Source organism: Tursiops truncatus, chromosome X, assembly GCF_011762595.2.
Source record: "Tursiops truncatus isolate mTurTru1 chromosome X, mTurTru1.mat.Y, whole genome shotgun sequence".
In the NCBI taxonomy this organism is placed as follows: Eukaryota; Metazoa; Chordata; class Mammalia; order Artiodactyla; family Delphinidae; genus Tursiops; species Tursiops truncatus.
This window is the reverse complement of record NC_047055.1, coordinates 40,218,198-40,236,866: the sequence shown is the minus strand read 5'-3', so window position 1 is coordinate 40,236,866 and position 18,669 is coordinate 40,218,198. Positions and strand designations below refer to the sequence as shown.

Genomic DNA, 18,669 nt, shown 5'->3' with positions numbered 1-18,669 from the left:
TTGATGAAATTCTTTGAAAATCAGCAATTGGAGGTAGAATAACTATGCTAATTGTATTGATTAGCATATAAAATTAGCATATAAAATTAGCCACAGTGTCTCATTTCCAACCCTTCTGGAAAAGAGAGAATTTATTGTATATGTCTTTCTTTAATGGTAGATTTACCCACCTAATATTATTTGATTAAACCTGACATTAATATAATATATTCCCATGAGCGTACACCAGCTGAGCAGCAAGGGAGATCTAAGGGTATAAAAAGAAACTGAAGTGTGATTAAATATCTGCTATTAGTAGGTCATACCATGGAAAACTGGCATGTAGATAATGGCAAATAATCATTTTAGGTATCCACTGCTTCCAACCCAGGCATCTACTTTCTCAAAGGCAAATAAATAAAACAATGGTTCCTGTCACAATTACAGGCAGAGGCAGTATAGGATAGTGGTTAAGAACAGAGTCTTGGGAATCAGAGACTGGTTTTCCACCACTTATTAGCTCTGTGTCCATAGGCAAAGTTGTTGAACTTTTCTGAGTCTCAGTTTTCTCATCTATAACATAAGAATAATAAAAGGGTCAATCTCAGGACTGCTCCTAGGCTCTATATGGGTCCTAAGGAAATCTTTGTTTTGTGGGGCTCCTGTCTATATAAACAATTTGAGTCGCCAAAAAATCAACATGTCAGTGTCATTGTAGCCATCCAATCTCACAAAATTCTATTAAGCGGATGCCTCGTGACTGGCAGGAGTGATCCACTGGAATTGATATCTATCTGTGGGGCCCCAGGAAAACCCCATAGGTGTGAGTGCTGGAGCTCCTTGGAAGATCTAGTCAACCCAAAGTTTACTGCAGAGGACTGGAAATACCCCAAAGGCACAGGGCTAGGGCAGGAATCCTGCTTGCCCAGGTCTAAGGAGGATACTGATCTATCTCATAGGATCACTGGGAAGACTGAATGAGGTAATCTATGTAAAGCATGTGACTCAGTGTCTAGCTCATAGCAAGTCCTCAGTACGTGTTGGCAATAATTTTTGCTCTTCTCATTATTGTCAACAATGCTCACTGCATCTCATGCCCAATCTGGTTTTCTTTCAGTGGATGGCTGCATTGACTGGTCAGTGGATCTCAAGACATATATGGCTTTGGCAGGTGAACCAGTCCGAGTGAAATGTGCCCTTTTCTACAGTTACATTCGTACCAACTATAGCATGGCCCAGAGCACTGGGCTCAGGCTGATGTGGTACAAAAACAAAGGTGATTTGGAAGAGCCCATCATCTTTTCAGAGGTCAGGATGAGCAAAGAGGAAGATTCAATATGGTTTCACTCAGCTGAGGCGCAAGACAGTGGATTCTACACTTGTGTTTTAAGGTAAGTGCTGTGTGAAAACTGCTCAATGTCACGGGTGGTAGTCTTGCTTTGGGACTGGAGTGTGTATGGGTGTGCCTCATGTTATACAGTGGATATATTCTTGAAAGGCTGCAGTGCATGTGGAGCTTCAATAAATTCAATTCTAATTATTTATGGGAACAATATAGCAAGTTCTTATCACATTTTCATAAGATTCCCATTTACTATGTATTCTCATTTAATTCAGAAAATTTTGTGATTCATTTATTTCCCAACTCCACCCCTGCCCCAGGGTCTTATATAGATGGTCCCTGACTTAATTATGGTTGGACTTAGAATTTTGCAACTTTACAATGGTGCAAAAGTGACACACATTCAGTAGAAACCTCACTTTGGATTTTGAACTTTTTCCAGGCTAGCAATATGCGGTATGATATTATCTCATAATGCTGGGCAGTGGCAGGCAGTAAGCTGCAGCTCCCAGTCAGCCAAGTGATCATGAGGTAAACAACTGATACACTTAAAATCACTCTGTCCCCATACAACCATTCCATTTCTCACTTTTAGTACAGTATTCAATCAATTACATGAAATATGCATACTTCATTATAAAATAGACTTTGAATTAGATAATTTTGCCCAACTGCAGGCTAATGTAAGTGTTCTGACCAAATTTAAGGTAGGCTAGGCTAAGCTATGATGTTCGGTAGGTTAGGTGTATTAAATGCATTTTTGACTTAAGATATTTTCAGCTTACTATGGGTTTATCGGGACATAACCCCAATTGTTAGTACAGGAAGATCTGTATTAAAAATTGTTTTTGCATATCTGGCTATGAAAATGACCTAAAGTATCATTTAGGTCAGGGTCTTTCCTTTCTTATTGATGGAAAATAGCTTCAAATGCTTCTGGTGAAATTCTTCATGGGATTTACAATGTGAATTTGAGTCTACTGTATCTAAATATTCAACATGGGACCCTATAAGCACATGGTCATCCTGTGTTCCTATATACTATTCTGGGAAGATACCACAGACACAGTTCCTACTTGCAAGAAGTTTACAGTGAAAAGCAGTCTGTTTTATCCCCAGTGATTCCACAGTATGTCCTTCCTCCCCCCTCCATCCCAGTGTCAGGATCTCAAATCTCAGATAGAGACTGCATTAGGTGTTGAAGTAAGTAGCTGAGGTGACCTTTAAACCACTCTTCAATACTGCCATTTTAGAAGTGTCTGATCTTGCTCACCAGGGACCTGCACTCTACTGTTTGATTTTACCTTCTTGGAAATGCAGACCCTTCCATTTTTGTTTCCTGTGGACTTTGTCTGATGCCAAAGCTATGTCACCTCTTCATCAAGAGCACTTGGAAGCCCCTGGTGTGGCCTCATTGTTCAAAAGGGCAGGAGAACAAGGTGGTATATAAATAGAGAACCTTCTTGATGCTCTAAGAATCACTTTTGTATGTATATTGGGAGGAAGTGTTGGGGGAGCAAGTTTAGTCTCTTTGCGGTGGGCAAAAGCCCCAGGATATTGGCAAAAATAGCAATCATTCTGATCACACCCTTAGCAATAATCAGTATTTTCACCTCCTTGGACAGCTCTTGGCAGAAATGAGAAGTGGGTGTAATTCGGTTCCACTGTCTGACACTCTGTTCTTTACAGTGCTGCTACTCTCTCCCTGCTTACACCCTCTTCATTCCCACCTTCACTAAATCCTGCCAATCTAAAATAGATCTCTTTTCCTCCCCCTATTCCATTTGCTCTGTTTGTTTTGTTTTCACAAATTTAAAATTTTATTTGTAGAGCATCAGCCTACTATATACAGGTGCTATACTTATAATGAATTATTGAATTAATTACTGCTTACTTCCCCTGCCCTGCTTATTTCCCCAGTCTGGCTATCTCTCCTTTCTTCCTTCCTCTCCTTTCACCCATTCCCCTACCCTGAGAAATGCTAACAATATAGTGTGTATCCTTGCATACCTTCCCCTTATTCTTTTAATTATACAAGCATATCTACATGTGGATTTCTCCTCACTGTTTTACAAAATAAAAAGAGAGTTACATATTTCCATGCATTTTCTCTCCTTATTAAAAATACATAGTGGAAATATTTACAAGTCAATTGATAGAGGGCTCACTCATCCTTTTAAGTACATAATATTCGGTGTTGTTTAATAGTCTATGATACCACAATTTAGTCAATCATTTCATTATTGATGTGCATATACTTTGTTTCCAGTGCTTTTGTCCCTATAAAAAGTGCTGCAATTAAAACTCCCAATTTGCTTTTAAATACACTTCTAAATTTTAGAACAGTTTTAGATTTACAGAATTATTGCAAAGATAGTACAGAAAGTTCCTGTATGCCCTACACTCATATTCCCCTAGTATTAACATTTTCCATGACTGTGATACACTTGTTACAACTAATGAACCAATAGTGATACATCATTATTAACTAAAGTCCACATTTTATTCAGCCTTCCTCAGATTTTCCTTAATGCCCTTTTTCTGTTCCAGGATTCCATCTGGGATACCCCACCTTGCATTTGATCTTCGTGTCTCCTTAAGCTCCTTTTGGCCGTGGTGGTTTCTCAGACTCTCCTTGTTTCTGATGACCTTGACAGTTTGAGTAGTACTATTCAGATATTTTGTAGAATGTCCCTCAATTGAGATTTATTTTTTTCATGTTTATACTGGGGTAATGTGTTTTGGGGAGAAAGAACACAGAGATACAATACTATTTTCATCACATCATAACAAGGATGTGGAGTATCAGTATGCTTTTCCATTGTTGATATTGATCAGCTGGCTCAAGATAGTATTTGTCTTTCTCCACTATAAAATTGTTCTTTCTTCACTCCCTTTTCAAATTGCCCTCTTTGGAAGAAAGTAGTTATTCACAGTCCATACATAAGGAGTGGTAGTTATGCTCCACTTCATTAAGACCAAAGTATCTACATAAAATTATTTAGAATTCTTCTGCATGAGATATTTGGTTTTTTCTCCCATTTATTTATTTATTCAATCATTTATTTATATCACAATGGACTTATGGATATTTATATTATACATTGGGTAATAATCCAATGCAATTGTATTTTCTGGGTCAAATTTATCCACCTTTGACCACTGGGAGCTCTTTCAGTTGGTACATCTGTTCCTCTGACATAATCTCCTCATTGTTTTATGTTGTTGTCTGTTTGTTTGTTTAGTATTTTCTTATATTTCAGCACTCTAAGATGTTCCAGGCTTATCTTTTTATTTTTATTTTTTGCGGTAAAGGGGCCTCTCACTGTTGTGGTCTCTCCCGTTGCGGAGCACAGGCTCCGGACGCGCAGGCTCAGCGGCCATGGCTCACGGGCCCAGCTGCTCCGCGGCTTGTGGGATCTTCCCGGACCGGGGCACGAACCCGTGTCCCCTGCATCGGCAGGCAGACTCTCAACAACTGCGCCACCAGGGAAGCCCCAGGCTTATCTTATATATTCCCTGCCCCCAGTCCTAAAGTCAGCCATTTTCCCAAGGACCCTTGATTCCTTTTAATGAAGAATGATATTAGACACCAAGATTTGGGTGCTAGGTGTGCTCTTTGCTACTGGGGAATTGTTGCTTCTAGGCCCGCTCAGCTGACAGCCTATTGTGCTTTTAAACAGAGCCTTGTAATACCTCATACACAAGGGGGATTTCCCAATGCCCCTGAAATCCTTTCCTATAGGTGGCCCCCTCTTTCAAGTATATATTAGATTGACCTTACTTGTATTTTTTGTAGATATCATCTAAGTCAGTAATTCTCACCTCACATCTAGATCAGTAGAAGAGAAAAGAGTGGTATTCCACTGAGCAGAGACTTAGATGCAAGCATAGGTGGCGACCTCTTTTATTCGTGCAGCAGGTCTTAGGGAACGATTGGGACTGATGGGGTGGGGGAAATTTTGAATATTATCCCTCATGTGTGTCTTGGTAAGGAGAAAAAATATTTGGGAATCACTGTTCTAAAGGATGCAACCGTCTTTTGTCAACTCAGAGATATAGAAATCTCTTTCAGAATGGCAAGAGAGTGACATCTATAGTGAAAAAGGCTCTGAATTTGGCAATGTCTATGTCACCTAAAATCCCAAATTTGATACTATTTTAAGGTAATTATGGAATGATTTTTCTATGCTTTATCGACCTCATTAAAAGTTACTCTATGGATTTCAGTGTGGTTAAAAATGCAGTTATGAAATATTTAGTAATATGCTCCACCCATTTAAGTCACGGCAAGAAAGGTTTACTGTTTGTGACCTTTCAGTAGCCAGTTACTCATTTTTGTGTTTTTCTTTGGCCAGTTTCAAGAGTGATTACTTGAATTTCTCAGCATGTCGGTGGGTTAGTGATAGAGGAATGGTGGAGAAGTGAGTCATATTTTGAGAGCTGTGCCAATCCAAGAATTACTGTCTACTCCCCTTTCCGCTCAAATCTTTTCAGTTGAGGCACTTAGTAGAATAAAAATGATGAGAGTAATCTTATCTGACAAAATCCCCCATATCACTTTCCCAACAACTTGGAACAAGGGGTGACTTAAGCTGTGGATGAAGATAGATGTATTCCTATAATCCTGAATTGAATTCACAGATTTTGAAAAGAGTGATTAAATATAATTGAATATCTGCAGAAACCTGTGTGTTTGGGGATGACGATGGCCAAGTGCAGAGAATCAGTCATAAGTTCAAAACTATCATGACTATTTACCTCTCCAATGAAGTAAATGGAATAAGGAACCCTCTTCTTAAACAGGAAGATAACCCAACTATTTTTGGTCTTTAGTAATCATTGAAATAAATGAGGTTCTCAAAATCTGACTGCCTTACAAACTCATTCTAAAGGGTTCTTTAATGCATTTACACAGTTCTGAGGCATGACATTTGCTTTGCTATTCATCACATTTGAGTGATTATTACTCTAGCAAAACAACATTACCAGAAGAATTGAGGGGAGTTGGAGATATTCAAAACAAGAAATGTAGTATGTATCAATAGCTAATTTTTGAATCTGTACAATGAGTACATGAGGATTCATTACATTTTTTTATTTTTGAATATATTTGAAATGTTCATAATTAAAAAGAATAAGAAATAAGTATAAGTATACTGTAATTTTGCCTGATTTTGATGGCTCTTAAATGATCCTGACTTAAAAGTGCCTATGTAGCATATATTAAACAAGTCTTATATTTCAGTCAACAGTCATGGGACTTGCTTTATGCCATATTGCAAGGAAACTTTTTACATGATCAGCACATTTAGCACAGTTGATCATCCCTTCTTTTTGATATGTCCTTTACCTGAGTTCCAGAGAATCACACCCTCTTAGTTTTCCTCTTATTTCATCAGTTATCCTTTCTGAAGTTCCTTTGCTGACCCCTCATATTCCCCCTGACCTCTTAATGTTAGAGGGCCCTTAGGGCTTGGTCCTTAGGTTTTTTCATCTCTACCCATGCTCCCTCCCTCCATAACCTGTTTATACAGTCTTATAGTTTTATATACCATCTGCACACTGGTAACTTCAACATGTATACCTTCCAGCCCAGATCTCTCTGAAGTCTTTTTTATCCAACAGACTTTTCAGCATCTCCACTTGTGTCAAAACCAATATTCCAAAACTGAACTCCTGATCTTCCTCCTATCTTATCATTGGTTCCTAGAAAGTAAACCCTGGGGCAAAAAGCTAATATGTATTAGGGAGTGTAATCCCAGAAAAACAGGAGTGAAGGAAAAGGAAAGTGAGGCAGGGAGAAGGAAAGGTATTGTGACAAACGATCCAGGAGAAGAAATGGGGAACAGTTTATTTCTCAGCTCCCATCTCCCATTGTTCAAGGGGTTATTCCACAGGGTCTTAACCACCTTGAATTTTGCGGATTGCATAATCCGTGCCTTCCATACCACTGCTGGCCCAAGCCAAGGTCTCTTATCTCTCTTGTTACAATAAACTCCTAATTCGTTTCTCTGCTTTCGCACGTCTCCCTTCAATCTATTATTTTTTTTTTTTTTTTTTTTTTTTTTTTTGCGGTACGCGGGCCTCTCACTGTTGTGGCCTCTCCCGTTGCGGAGCAACAGGCTCCGGACGCGCAGGCTCAGCGGCCATGGCTCACGGGTCCAGCCGCTCCGCGGCATGTGGGATCCTCCCGGACCGGGACACGAACCTGTGTCCCCTGCATCGGCAGGCGGACTCTCAACCACTGCACCACCAGGGAAGCCCCAGAGTGGTCTTTTGAAAACGTAAGTCACCTACGTCTGTGTTCTGTTCTGCTCAAGACCTCCTGATGGCTTCTCATTTCATTTGGAATAAAAGCCAAGTCCTTACTATGGCCCTGGAGGTGATCTAGTCCCTGGTACCATTCTAACTACTACTTTCCCATTCTTATCTCTTTGGCTTACTCTACTCCAGCCACTCTGACCTCCTTGTTGTTTCTCAAACATGTCAAGTATACTCCATCCTTAGGGTTTTTTCACTGGCTCTTCCCTCTGTCTAGAATGTTTTCCTCTTCTATACTCACATGACCAACTCCCTCATTTCTTTCAATTGTATAATTTCTTCTATTCTAATCTTATCAGTGGGCCTTCCTTGACTACCTTATTTGTAATATTAAGGTTCTCTTTCACTCAGTCCCCATCTTCTGTACTGATACTTGCCTTCCTCTATTTTTTTCTGTTTCCATAGCAATTATCACCTTTTATTATATATATAATATATATAACTTATGTATTATATTTATTGTTTTTATTTGTCTATTTCCCCATGCTAGAATGTAATGTTCTTAAGGACAGAGATCTTTGCCTTTTTGTTGTTGTTGTTCACTAATACATCTCAAGGGCCTAGAATAGTGTGTGGCACATAGTAGACACTCAATAAATAAATAATGAATGAATGAGCTATTTTCCAGTTAAAGTCAGGTAGCTGCCTGACAGATATAAATTATTTTTACCGTTTAAGAATATAGGACAAAGTATTGCCAGAGCTTCTGATTTTTTAAAGAAAAACTTTAAATCTGAATATTTATGTGAAATTTCTCAAATTTAAAAATTTTCAGGGCTCTCCTCCCAAAAAAGTCCCTACTCAGATTCAACCAGTGGATTCACAGTTGGCAAACTCTGAGCTACTAAATTCTAACTCTAACATTAACCTAGGGAGTGATGGTATATTATAATTGTGTGACCTGTGCCTTGCTTTCCTAACCTGGAAAATGAAGATTAATTTGTTTACTCAGCTTAAGATACATTGAACACTTGTTTTAGGTGTTTCGTATGTAGCGTTAAACAAAACAGATTAAAGTTCCTATTCTGGAAATTACCTTCTAGAGTGGGGGAAACATACAAATAACAAATTCACAAGACTACATTGGGTAATGTGTATGATGAGAATAAAAAAAAAAAAAAAGAAGGGTCATGTTGCAGGAGTAACTGGGAGGCCATTTTTGGTTAAGTGGTCTAGAGGGCCTCCCAGAGAAAGGGACTTATCAGCTGAGACATGCATGAAAGGAAGGAACCAGCCTTGTGAAGATCTATAGGAACAGTGTTCCAGTCAGAGTGAACAGCAAGTGCAAAGGTCATGAAACAGGAACAGGCTTTTTATATTCAAGGAAGCTAAAGAAGGCCAGTCTGGATGGAGTGCAGTGAGCTGGAGGAAAATGGTACTGGATGAGGCTGGAGAGGCAGGCAGAGGCTAGATCCTTTTGCATATTGTGGTCTAGGATAAAAATTGATTTTTATTAGTAATCAGGGGCAAAGGGAGTGTTGTATTTTGTCTGTTTGTTTTAGACTGGGGAGTAACATGATCAGATTTCCACTTTAAAAAGATCACTCTGGCTGCCCTGGTGGGAAGGGACTGTAGAGAGACAAAGAAGGAGACAAAGTTTGGACGGAATTGTGTTATTTGAACAGATATGTGATGGTAAGCTTGGATTGGGGTGGTAACTTGGAGATGGGGAGAAGTGAATGAGTTCTAGATATGCACTGAAGGATGAGCACCAGGACATACTGATGCACTGGATGTGAGAAATGGGAGAAATAGTTGAGTAAAGTATGACTCAAGTGTTTCTAACTTAAGCAGTTGAGTGAATCGTGGTGCTAGTAACTGAGATAAGAGAAGGCCTGGAGAGGAGCAAGGATAACAGTGTCTACCTCAGGGAATGCTGACAAGCACTTAGCACCAATGCTGACACAGAGTAAGCACTCAACACATTATCTCTTATTTCTACTTTTACTACAACTACCATTGTTACTACTATCTATGATTTTTAGCCCTTATTATATGGCAAACACTGTGATAATCCTCAGTAACCCTATGAGGTAGGTCATATTATTGAAGGTGATAAAACTGATACTCATAGAGGTTAAAGAACTTGTCCCGTGATACAAGGCTCGTAAATAATGGAGCTAAGACTTGAACCCAGGTCTACCTAGCTCATGCACATAATCAGTTTTCTCTACCGTCTTTTTGTTTATTACCTATGTTTACTATTCTTTGTAGGTACCTGTATCTGTATATCACAACAAATGAGATATGGTTAATTCCTGTTTGTAGAAAGTTCTGTGATTCCATCTGTTTTCAGGTTCCATGGTATACAGTATTGTCTGGAGATGAGGATGGAATCTACTGTTTAAAGGTGGACAACAGAAGACAGTGAAATAGAAATCCTAAATTCACGAAAAGTGAGGATCAAGTTAAAGCAGAAATTTCCAGAGTTAAAAAACCAGACTACTTGTCTTACAAAGTGTGAAACCCTTTGCAATCATTTATCAGTTTCAAACATTATACAGAAGTGCTTAAAAGTTGTTCGCTACCAAAGAAAAGGGATGGAGGAACCTTGTTGGACGTATGTCCTTAATTGGCTTTCTTTTGTCCATTTACTCTCACTCCCAAACCTGCAAGGTGTAAGATTCACGATGAATCAATTAGAGAAGCATATACATCAGTCTGTGACAAAGTACTGGAATGAATATAATCAGGTGTATAAATGCATGGCTATGTTTTTCAAGAACTTATTGCATGTAACTACTTCCCTCCATTTACCCTAAAGGTATTTCATAGAAGTAGAAAATTGAAGTGCATTCCTTCCTGAGTACAGTTTTATATTATTTTGTTTATTTTGAATAAAAGTGATATTTTTCAGCTGATATCATTTCAGGTACCTATTTTTCACTAAACAAATATTTACTGAGCACCTATTCTATAAAAGCTACCAAAAAAGGCAAAATCAAATGACAGGGCTCCTGCCTCCTAACAAATTTAAAGGGGAATTAGGACATATATACAAATTACAAGCAAACAAGTATAACTTAAGTAAAAGAGAGGATCTCATATGGCTCATCAGAGAATTGTATCCTAGGAAACAGTCCAGCAAATAAACATAATTTTAAAAGTTTGAATATTTAGGTATTTAATGTAGTCCTTTGAAAAACATCAAGGGGAAACCAGTCTGTATCCCCCACCCGGCAACATTTGAAATCATCTTTTCCCATTACTTTCATGCTCAATATTTATTACATGAGGCAGCTGCCCAGAAACCTCTCTCATCACTCCTCATTCTCATTCCCAACTAAAAAACTCACCCTGGAATGCATCCCCTGCAAGTTTTTCCTCTTTTTGTCCTTTTTCGTCTTCTGTCACTTCTTTTTTTTCCTTGCAAGTAGTTCTTGTTCCCCGTTCTAATATAATTTAATTAAACTAGCATTACTCCTTGCAGTTTTTCAGCTTTCTTCCCTACACCTATTCTGCACATTAAAAGCCCAGATACTGATCTGGCACACCAAGAATCTCCATAGAAGTTGCTGAATTTGGAGAGACCCCTGCAGCCAAAAAGAGGATTATTTCTGGAGGGCAGGGAGAAGGGGAAAACTGCCAATGCTAACTTCCTGTCTTTTATTCCATCACACATGAGAGGAAGTGAAAAGTGCTATAAGAAAGATGGAGATAAAGTAGTAGTAGACAGTAAGGAAAAATAGCTTTTGACTTATAGAATCATGGTGTTTGAGATGGTTCTTGATGATCTAAACAGGTGGCAATAGTAGAGGAATTACCAGGCAGATGAAGCAGTGTTCAAGAGCAAGGATGCAGTAAAACATGGGTTATGTCCAGAGGAAAACAGGGAGGTCAGTGTGGCTGGAACCTGCATTTATCAAGGCATTTTTTTCTAAATATGAACATAACAATAACTAACCCTTGCTTTATAGAGGTTTCAGATATATTTTTGGAATGTGAGACTTTAATACATCGACCAATTCTTAGAAAATAAGATAAAGGGCAGAACTAATGAGCACCTTAACATGCAGTCAGATAATAATGCATGTTTTTAACAGGTGATGTTTCCATGGAGAAAATGGAATATTTAAAGGGAGTAAATTCCCTTCTATGACTCTACCCTTAATAACAAAGGAGATGCTGCTGACCTCAGCATTATCAGTCAGAACATGCACTCCAACTAGTTTTCTCAGGGATGGGAATGAATTCATATGGAGCCATCCCCACTCTCTTGCCACTCTGAAGAATGATCCACCTTGGCAAGATAGCTGGTTAAGGTTCAGTGGGTACAGTCTCTATGGCTATGAAACGGAGAAAAGCCAAGTAGGATGGTGATGTGTAGTTCCACTCCAGGGCCTTGATCTCAGTAAAACAAGACACAGATTAACATAAATCTACACACACTCATTTCCAGACTGGATCATACTCTTCAATATTAAGGCAATATAGAGATGCCATATGCATTTTTTATTTTTCAGCCCCATTACCCTGCCCCCTCCCAACACCTTTCTCTGACTCCCTGTAAAGGAGAGCAGTCCCTCTCGCCCTCCTCCCTCCCTCCCTCCCTTTCTTTCCTTTGGTCTATCTCTTCCATTTTAACTGGGTCTAAAACTTACCCCTGGACTACCCCCTCACACAGTTTCTACACGCATAGAGCAGGCTTTCCATACATGTGGGTTACTGACTTACTGGCTGTAACCCTCAGATCATTAGGGTCTGCGGATTTTTAATTTGGTCGCATGAAATCTTTTCTTTTCTAATATGTTAAATTTTACCAATAGAAACAGCAGGAAGGCACTTATTATGAGACGACAGTGCAAAGAATGATGCTGGGAACATCAGTATTTTATAGCATGGTGCAATGTCACAGAAAATTCTAAATTTTAAGGCATTTAGGGAAATTTCTTATTATGTAGTTTTGTTGTATTATATAAACACTCTGGCAAACTTTCCACTTTGATCCCACATGACATAAAACAAACATTGAAAAGCATTGTTGTTTCTAAATAAAATATGACTTATTTTTACTTTCCATTGTTTTAGAGACAGGTGTAGCCATGTTTGACTGCCCAGTGTGTGGACAGGTCATTTGAAAGAGAGTGGTCAACAGAAACACCTTCGCTATTCATTCCCTTTCACTACTTTGTCATTATCTCAAGCCCAGAGAGGCTCACTACCATTTTTCTAGATATAAAAATCAATGACTTTGACCAAACTATTGGCACCTATGAAATTTCCATTCCCTTCACTTGCCCACTGAAGCTGGGTCTTTCTTCCAGCAACATCGTTTTTACAGCTGTCTTACTCTTGAGCTGCTCATCTATGCATGCAAGCACAAGGGCTCAAAGTCCAAGTCATATCACCTCTGTTGGATCTGTTGAGGATATTTAGTGGTAGAAGTGGAATTAACTTTATTAACTCCTTTCCTCTGGACGTACGGAGGGAAAAAAAAAAAAACCTTTATATTGGGTGTGATACACAAAATCATTAAAATGTCAGTATCTTCCCTTAATCCTATCAAACCCAAATCCAAACAAACCGAATCATTTACTGAAAAAAAAAAAAGTTATGAAAACAGTCTGTAACATAGAGATTTGTGTCTGGCGCCCCTTCTGGAACTACTCACCTTCCTTTCCAGTGCCCCCTCCTAGGCTCTTGTTGCAGTGTCCTTTGGTTTCCTTTCATTTGGGCCCAACTGGGCCCTCTGTGCAACCAGATGATTTTTTCTTTCCCCTTCCCCATTCCCCACTTATGGAAGTTATTCCTAAACGTGCCATTGTCCAGAAGCCCCCACCCTGACCTTTCCTTACTCACTCTCAGATCCCTAGTCTAAGGGTCACACAGGCAGGAGCCCTCTTGGTTTCTCATCCCTTCGCATCAGAGATCAGTGTCTGCTCTCTTCTCGTCCTGTCCCAAAGGAAGAGGTGGCCTTTCTAAATCTACCCAAGCCAGCAAATTAATTCTTCTTGTTTTTTGTATATTTGTAAACATTTAATTGTTTTACTTTCCTAACAAAGAAGTATATAAAGAAGTAAAAACCCTCTATCCTACTGCCCCTACCCTACTCCATTTTTCTGGAAAAAAAAGTTTTTTTCCAGAACATTTCTATGCTTACATAAATCCATATATGTGTGTGTGTGTGTGTGTGTGTGTGTGTGTGTGTGTGTGTGTGTGTGTATATCACATACACGCACAGAATAATGAATAATGTGGGGAGAGATTTTGTTTCACAAAAAAAACACAATTGGCCATCATATTTGTTTTCATTGAACAGTGCAGTGGACATGCCTCCAATACAGTATGCAGGATCTACTTCATTCTTTTACATATTTCTTGTGTTTTCAAGATTTCTGCAGCTATCTCCTTCCCTATGGCCCAAGTTTCTCCCATATTCAAAAGTACTCTCTCTCTCTCAGTCTTGTACCCTACTTCACTCCTTCCCTTCACAGTCAAAGGTCCCTGAAGAAGAGCCCCCCTTCACTGAGCACTTCCTCACTTTCACTCACTCCTCAGTCTTTGCACTTAGGCTTCTGCCATCTTCGGCCCCCCCACTCCCCTGATCTGCTCAAAGATCAGACATGGCCAGACCCAGTGAACACTTTTCACCTCCCATCTTAGCGCCCCACCCCCTGCAGTCCTTAGCACTGCTGAACACACTCCCCTTGCAACTCTCTTCCCCCTGTCTCGACTACTCCTAAGTATTTCACTGTCTCCATGGTTCCCAATTAGGGGCGATTCTGCCCTCCAGTGGACATGTGACAACACGTGGAGACATTTTTGGTTGTCACGATTTTCTGGGGGTGTGGGGTGTGCTACTGGCATCTAGTGGGTAGAGGCCAGGGATTCTGCCAAACATCCTACAATTCACAGGACAGCCTCTGGAAATCTAGCCCCAACTGTCAGGAGTGCTGAAGCTGTGAAATCCTACTCTATAGGGATATAAATAAGCCCAAGGTTTCTGTCAAGTGCAGGCCCTTTAATAACTAGCTAGAGATCTGGCTCCAAATCCTGATAATGATTATGCATATCTGCCCCCAAAGGAGAAAACTCAGAGTCACATCCAGCTGCTGCAGAAATATCCCAGAGTTAGAGTTAGGGTCAGGGCCATGAAAGCTTCAGTACCTAGGTTCACAGTCCCCAGTTAATGTTCAGGGCTCCTCCAGTTGTGTCTCAGTCTGGTCCAGGTATGACTCCTCAACATGTTTCCACCTGTGGGCTAAACCATACATTTAGCCCCCATCAACACAGCTTAGTCATCAGAGGGGGAGATGCAGACCATCCTCCCCCTCCCCCTTTCACCCTCTCCCTCTGAAAATTGATTTCACATCGGGGTATGTTCTATTCTACATTTCTGAATTCACAAGGAGCTTTGTAGCCAGATTCCTCTCCCACTGTTATCCTGGTGATGGGAGAGAGAAAATCTCAGGATGGCAAAATACTGTGGTCAGTGGTCTAGACCAGCAAACCCTCCAGGCACTGTCAAGTTGCTGACTAGCCTCCTTGGCAGTGACACAAGTTCCCTGTTCAGATCTGTCCCCAGTTCTGCCCACTGGGGACTGGGGAGGATTCTCCTGTCATGGGGCTGAAAAACTATAGTAGTCCTCGTCTGCAGCTGGTGCTGGCGTCCTCTGTATGCAGCCCTGAAGGATTCCTTTAGGGGTGGCCCTGTTGTAAGCCCGGGGTTGACCCCAGGCCTGTTTTGATTGTTTCTCATGATATAACTCGCCCAGAACATGAATGAGCTTCCTGTCCAGTTCATTGCTGGAGACTTGTGATGCAGGAATCCCCACTACCCATCACTCCCTGATGCACCTCCCCTGCCAGTTCTGACATTTTCTTTGATGGTTTGTGGTTTGCAACTGCTCTTCTGGTGTAAATTTCTGGCTTGGCAATAATCTGGTTGCCCAGAACAAGAACCCTGTGAAGTTAGCTTAAAGAAAAAAGGATCTGTGTAAAGTGGATTTTCACTCAGCACAACTGCAGGAAGTGAAAAGTGGTCGGGCTGCCACTCTGCACGTCTGGGGTCATGGGATCAACTCCTCTCTGCTTCTCTGTCTCTCTGCTCCCTGGGGCCTCAGACTGTGATTCCCTAAAGGGCACTGGGCCTTTGTAGAGCACACGGTTCTGTTCCCCCACAGCCAAGGCCAGGCCTCAGCTGTGGCCTTGGTGTCCATGACCCCGACCTTGCCCCCGACTCCCAGTGCCCCACTGCTTCATTGCCCAACACCACCCTGGCTATGAAATCTGCCCCACTGCTTCATTGCCCGACACCATCCTGGCTATGAACTCTGCCCCTCTGTTCAGATTCTCTAGTGTGAGGATCTGTTTGGCTCAGGATGGGTCAAATGTCCACTCGTGCTCCAGTCATCTACAGTCTAGTTTCAGGGGTGGTAGGGGAAGCAGAGACAAGGGTGTTATATACTGTCTGCCCAGGTCCACCAGATGCTAGAGTTGGGGAGAGGCACACACAGAAGAGGCAGTAGTTCTGGGGTGTCAAGTACTAGTGCTCTGGAACACAAAGACGGTCATCAGAACACGTCTGTCTCTCTAGGTCTCTCTCTCCGTAAGCCCCCAATCTACAACTTCCCCGGCCACCACCCCATACCCTACCTTCCACCCCATTTCCCCTCCTCTCTCGCAGCTCCCTTGCCCCATTCACCCACCCTTTCCTTCCACTCTTCCCAAGCCCGCCCCCACCCCTCCCCCTCCCTCTGAAAATTGATTTCCCATCAGGGTACGTTTCTATTCTGTTTCACATTTCTGAATTCAAGGGTTTTATAGCCAGATTCCCCTCCCACAGTGGAAGCAAGTTTTCTCCCCTGGCCTTTGAAGTACTGGAGGTCTCCCCTGCTGGTGGCGATCTCCCCTGGCCTTTGAAGTACTGGAGGTCTCCCCTGCTGGTGGCGACAGATCCCTAGCTTTCCTCCCTTGACCTCTTCCTTTCTGCCACTGTCCACTCTCATCGACAGTTTTATAGCTTACCTGTTTACTTCTTTGCCGTCCCTTCTTCTAGCCTCAGAACATCTTTTGCCCTACCTTTTTTATTCCTTCTATAACACTTTAAATGTGAACTTCAGCTTGTGATCACTTGCCTCTGTATGCTACCATCCTTCCACTTCTGCTTATAAACACTTTTAGGAAATAAAAGATAAATAATTTCTTTTGGCCAAAGGATTGGAGGAGGGAGAAAATGAAGACAGGGAAACCTGTTAAGATCCTACTTTAGTAGTACAGGCAAGACACTATTAGGGCTTGAACTGTGGCAGGACCTAGGTGAAATATCAGATAAGGAGAGAATTTTGAAATAGAATTAGCGAAACTTGTTAGCCAATTGTATAAGGGAGATAAGTATGGAGAGGTGGAGTGGAGATGACTTTGAGGCATCTGACTTGAGCAACTAGGTAGTGATGCCTCTAATCATGATAGATAATACAGGAGGAATAACAGACTGTAGGGAAGAGGTACTAAGTTCAGTTTGGGACTGATAAGTGCTTTCATGACAGTAATATGGAATCATAGTTAGATGGATGTACTAGGCTGGATCTTAAGAGAGAGGATAGAGCTAGAGAAAAATATTATACATTTGGATGTCTTCAGCACTTAGTTTGTGGTTGGAATCTAGTGCTTGAACAAAATTTCTGGAGATGAAGTTTGGAGGGAGAGAAGAAAAACACAAATAAGCAAGCAAACAAAACAGAGGCAGGAAACCTGAGGCCTAGGGGAAGATGGCTAACATTCTGGAGATAGCTCAGGGAAGAAAAGCCAGCAGTAGAGTTATAAGGAGTGGTCAGAGAAGTAGACAATCCTAAGTGAGAGATATCTTAGAAGTAACAAGAGATTTAGAAAGTTGAAGGAGAGTTACAAGTTTCAAACTATGCATGGAGGTAAGATAGGCTGAGGGTACACAAGAGGTCATTAGATTTGGCTAGTAAGATGTCCTTGAGTCTAATTATAGAAATTCAAAAGAATTATGGGGAAGAAACCAAATGTTAGTGGGTCATAGAGTGAAGTTATAGCAGCAGGCAGAAATTTTGAATGTTTACCAGTCTTTTAAGACCTCTGACAGTGACAGTTATGGTGGGTAGGCAGGGATCAGAGAATAGATCATGGAGGCATAGGATATGACAGCTTAGTTGCTAAGACAACTAACTTATATAATTGTCAACACAAAGATAGAGAGAATATTCTGGCTACTGTATGAGGAGCAAGATAACCACATATAAAGGAAGCTCGGTGCTTCTGAAGTATTTGCAATATAACTTGGACGATAAAGCAAAACTTTTGTGAATATTATAAGAATAATTATAAAACTACTTTTTGACAGATACAAAAATATTAGTGTAATCTAAATAGGAAGCAGTGAAGAAGTAAGAAATACAGTTGACCTTTGAACAACATGGGTTTGAACTGCATGGGTCCACATAGGTGCCAGTTTTTCTCAATAGTAAATACTACAGTATTACACAATCCACAGTTGGTTGAATCATGGATGCAGAACCACAGATGGAGGAACCATTTATATGGAGGGCCAACTATAAGTTATATGTGGATTTATGATTGCACAGAGCATTGGCACCCCTAACCTCCTCACTGTTCAACTGTAGTTATAGTCAGTGAAAAATTGTCTTCAACCAAACAATAAATCAGGGGTCACTCGTAACATGTTGTGGGTTATGATAGTGGCGGGGAATCTTTTGAATTTCCCTTGATTATTCCCTTACCTTTACCCACATGTCGGTCAGCCACTGGCAACAGATTTTTAACTAGTTACCCACACCCCTAGGTGGCAGATTGCAATTGCTTTCCTTGAGAATGGTGACGAACTTGCCACAGGAAAGATCCAAAATTCTCAGTTATCTATGAGTGGGTTATTTTACACACACACACACACACACACACACGCACACGCACACGCACATGCACACACACACAGGCAATATTTTTCTTGAGTAGGTATCTGACTTAACTACTCCACCCCCAGATAAATTATAGGTTTTTTTGAATTCAGGGTGAATGATATTTTGATAACAAATTTTATC

The 18,669-nt window shown here is 40.7% G+C and overlaps 1 protein-coding gene across 1 annotated transcript in view; it reads left to right on the top strand.

Annotated features, from left to right (window-relative positions):
- The first annotated feature begins 1,056 nt into the window (after window positions 1–1,056).
- Window positions 1,057–18,669, top strand: part of IL1RAPL2 (interleukin 1 receptor accessory protein like 2) — a 541,686-nt gene continuing 524,073 nt past the window's right edge. The window contains exon 1 of the mRNA XM_019949414.2: window positions 1,057–1,370. Within this exon, the coding sequence (XP_019804973.2) occupies window positions 1,057–1,370 (314 nt within the window). The remainder of the gene's footprint in view (window positions 1,371–18,669) is intronic.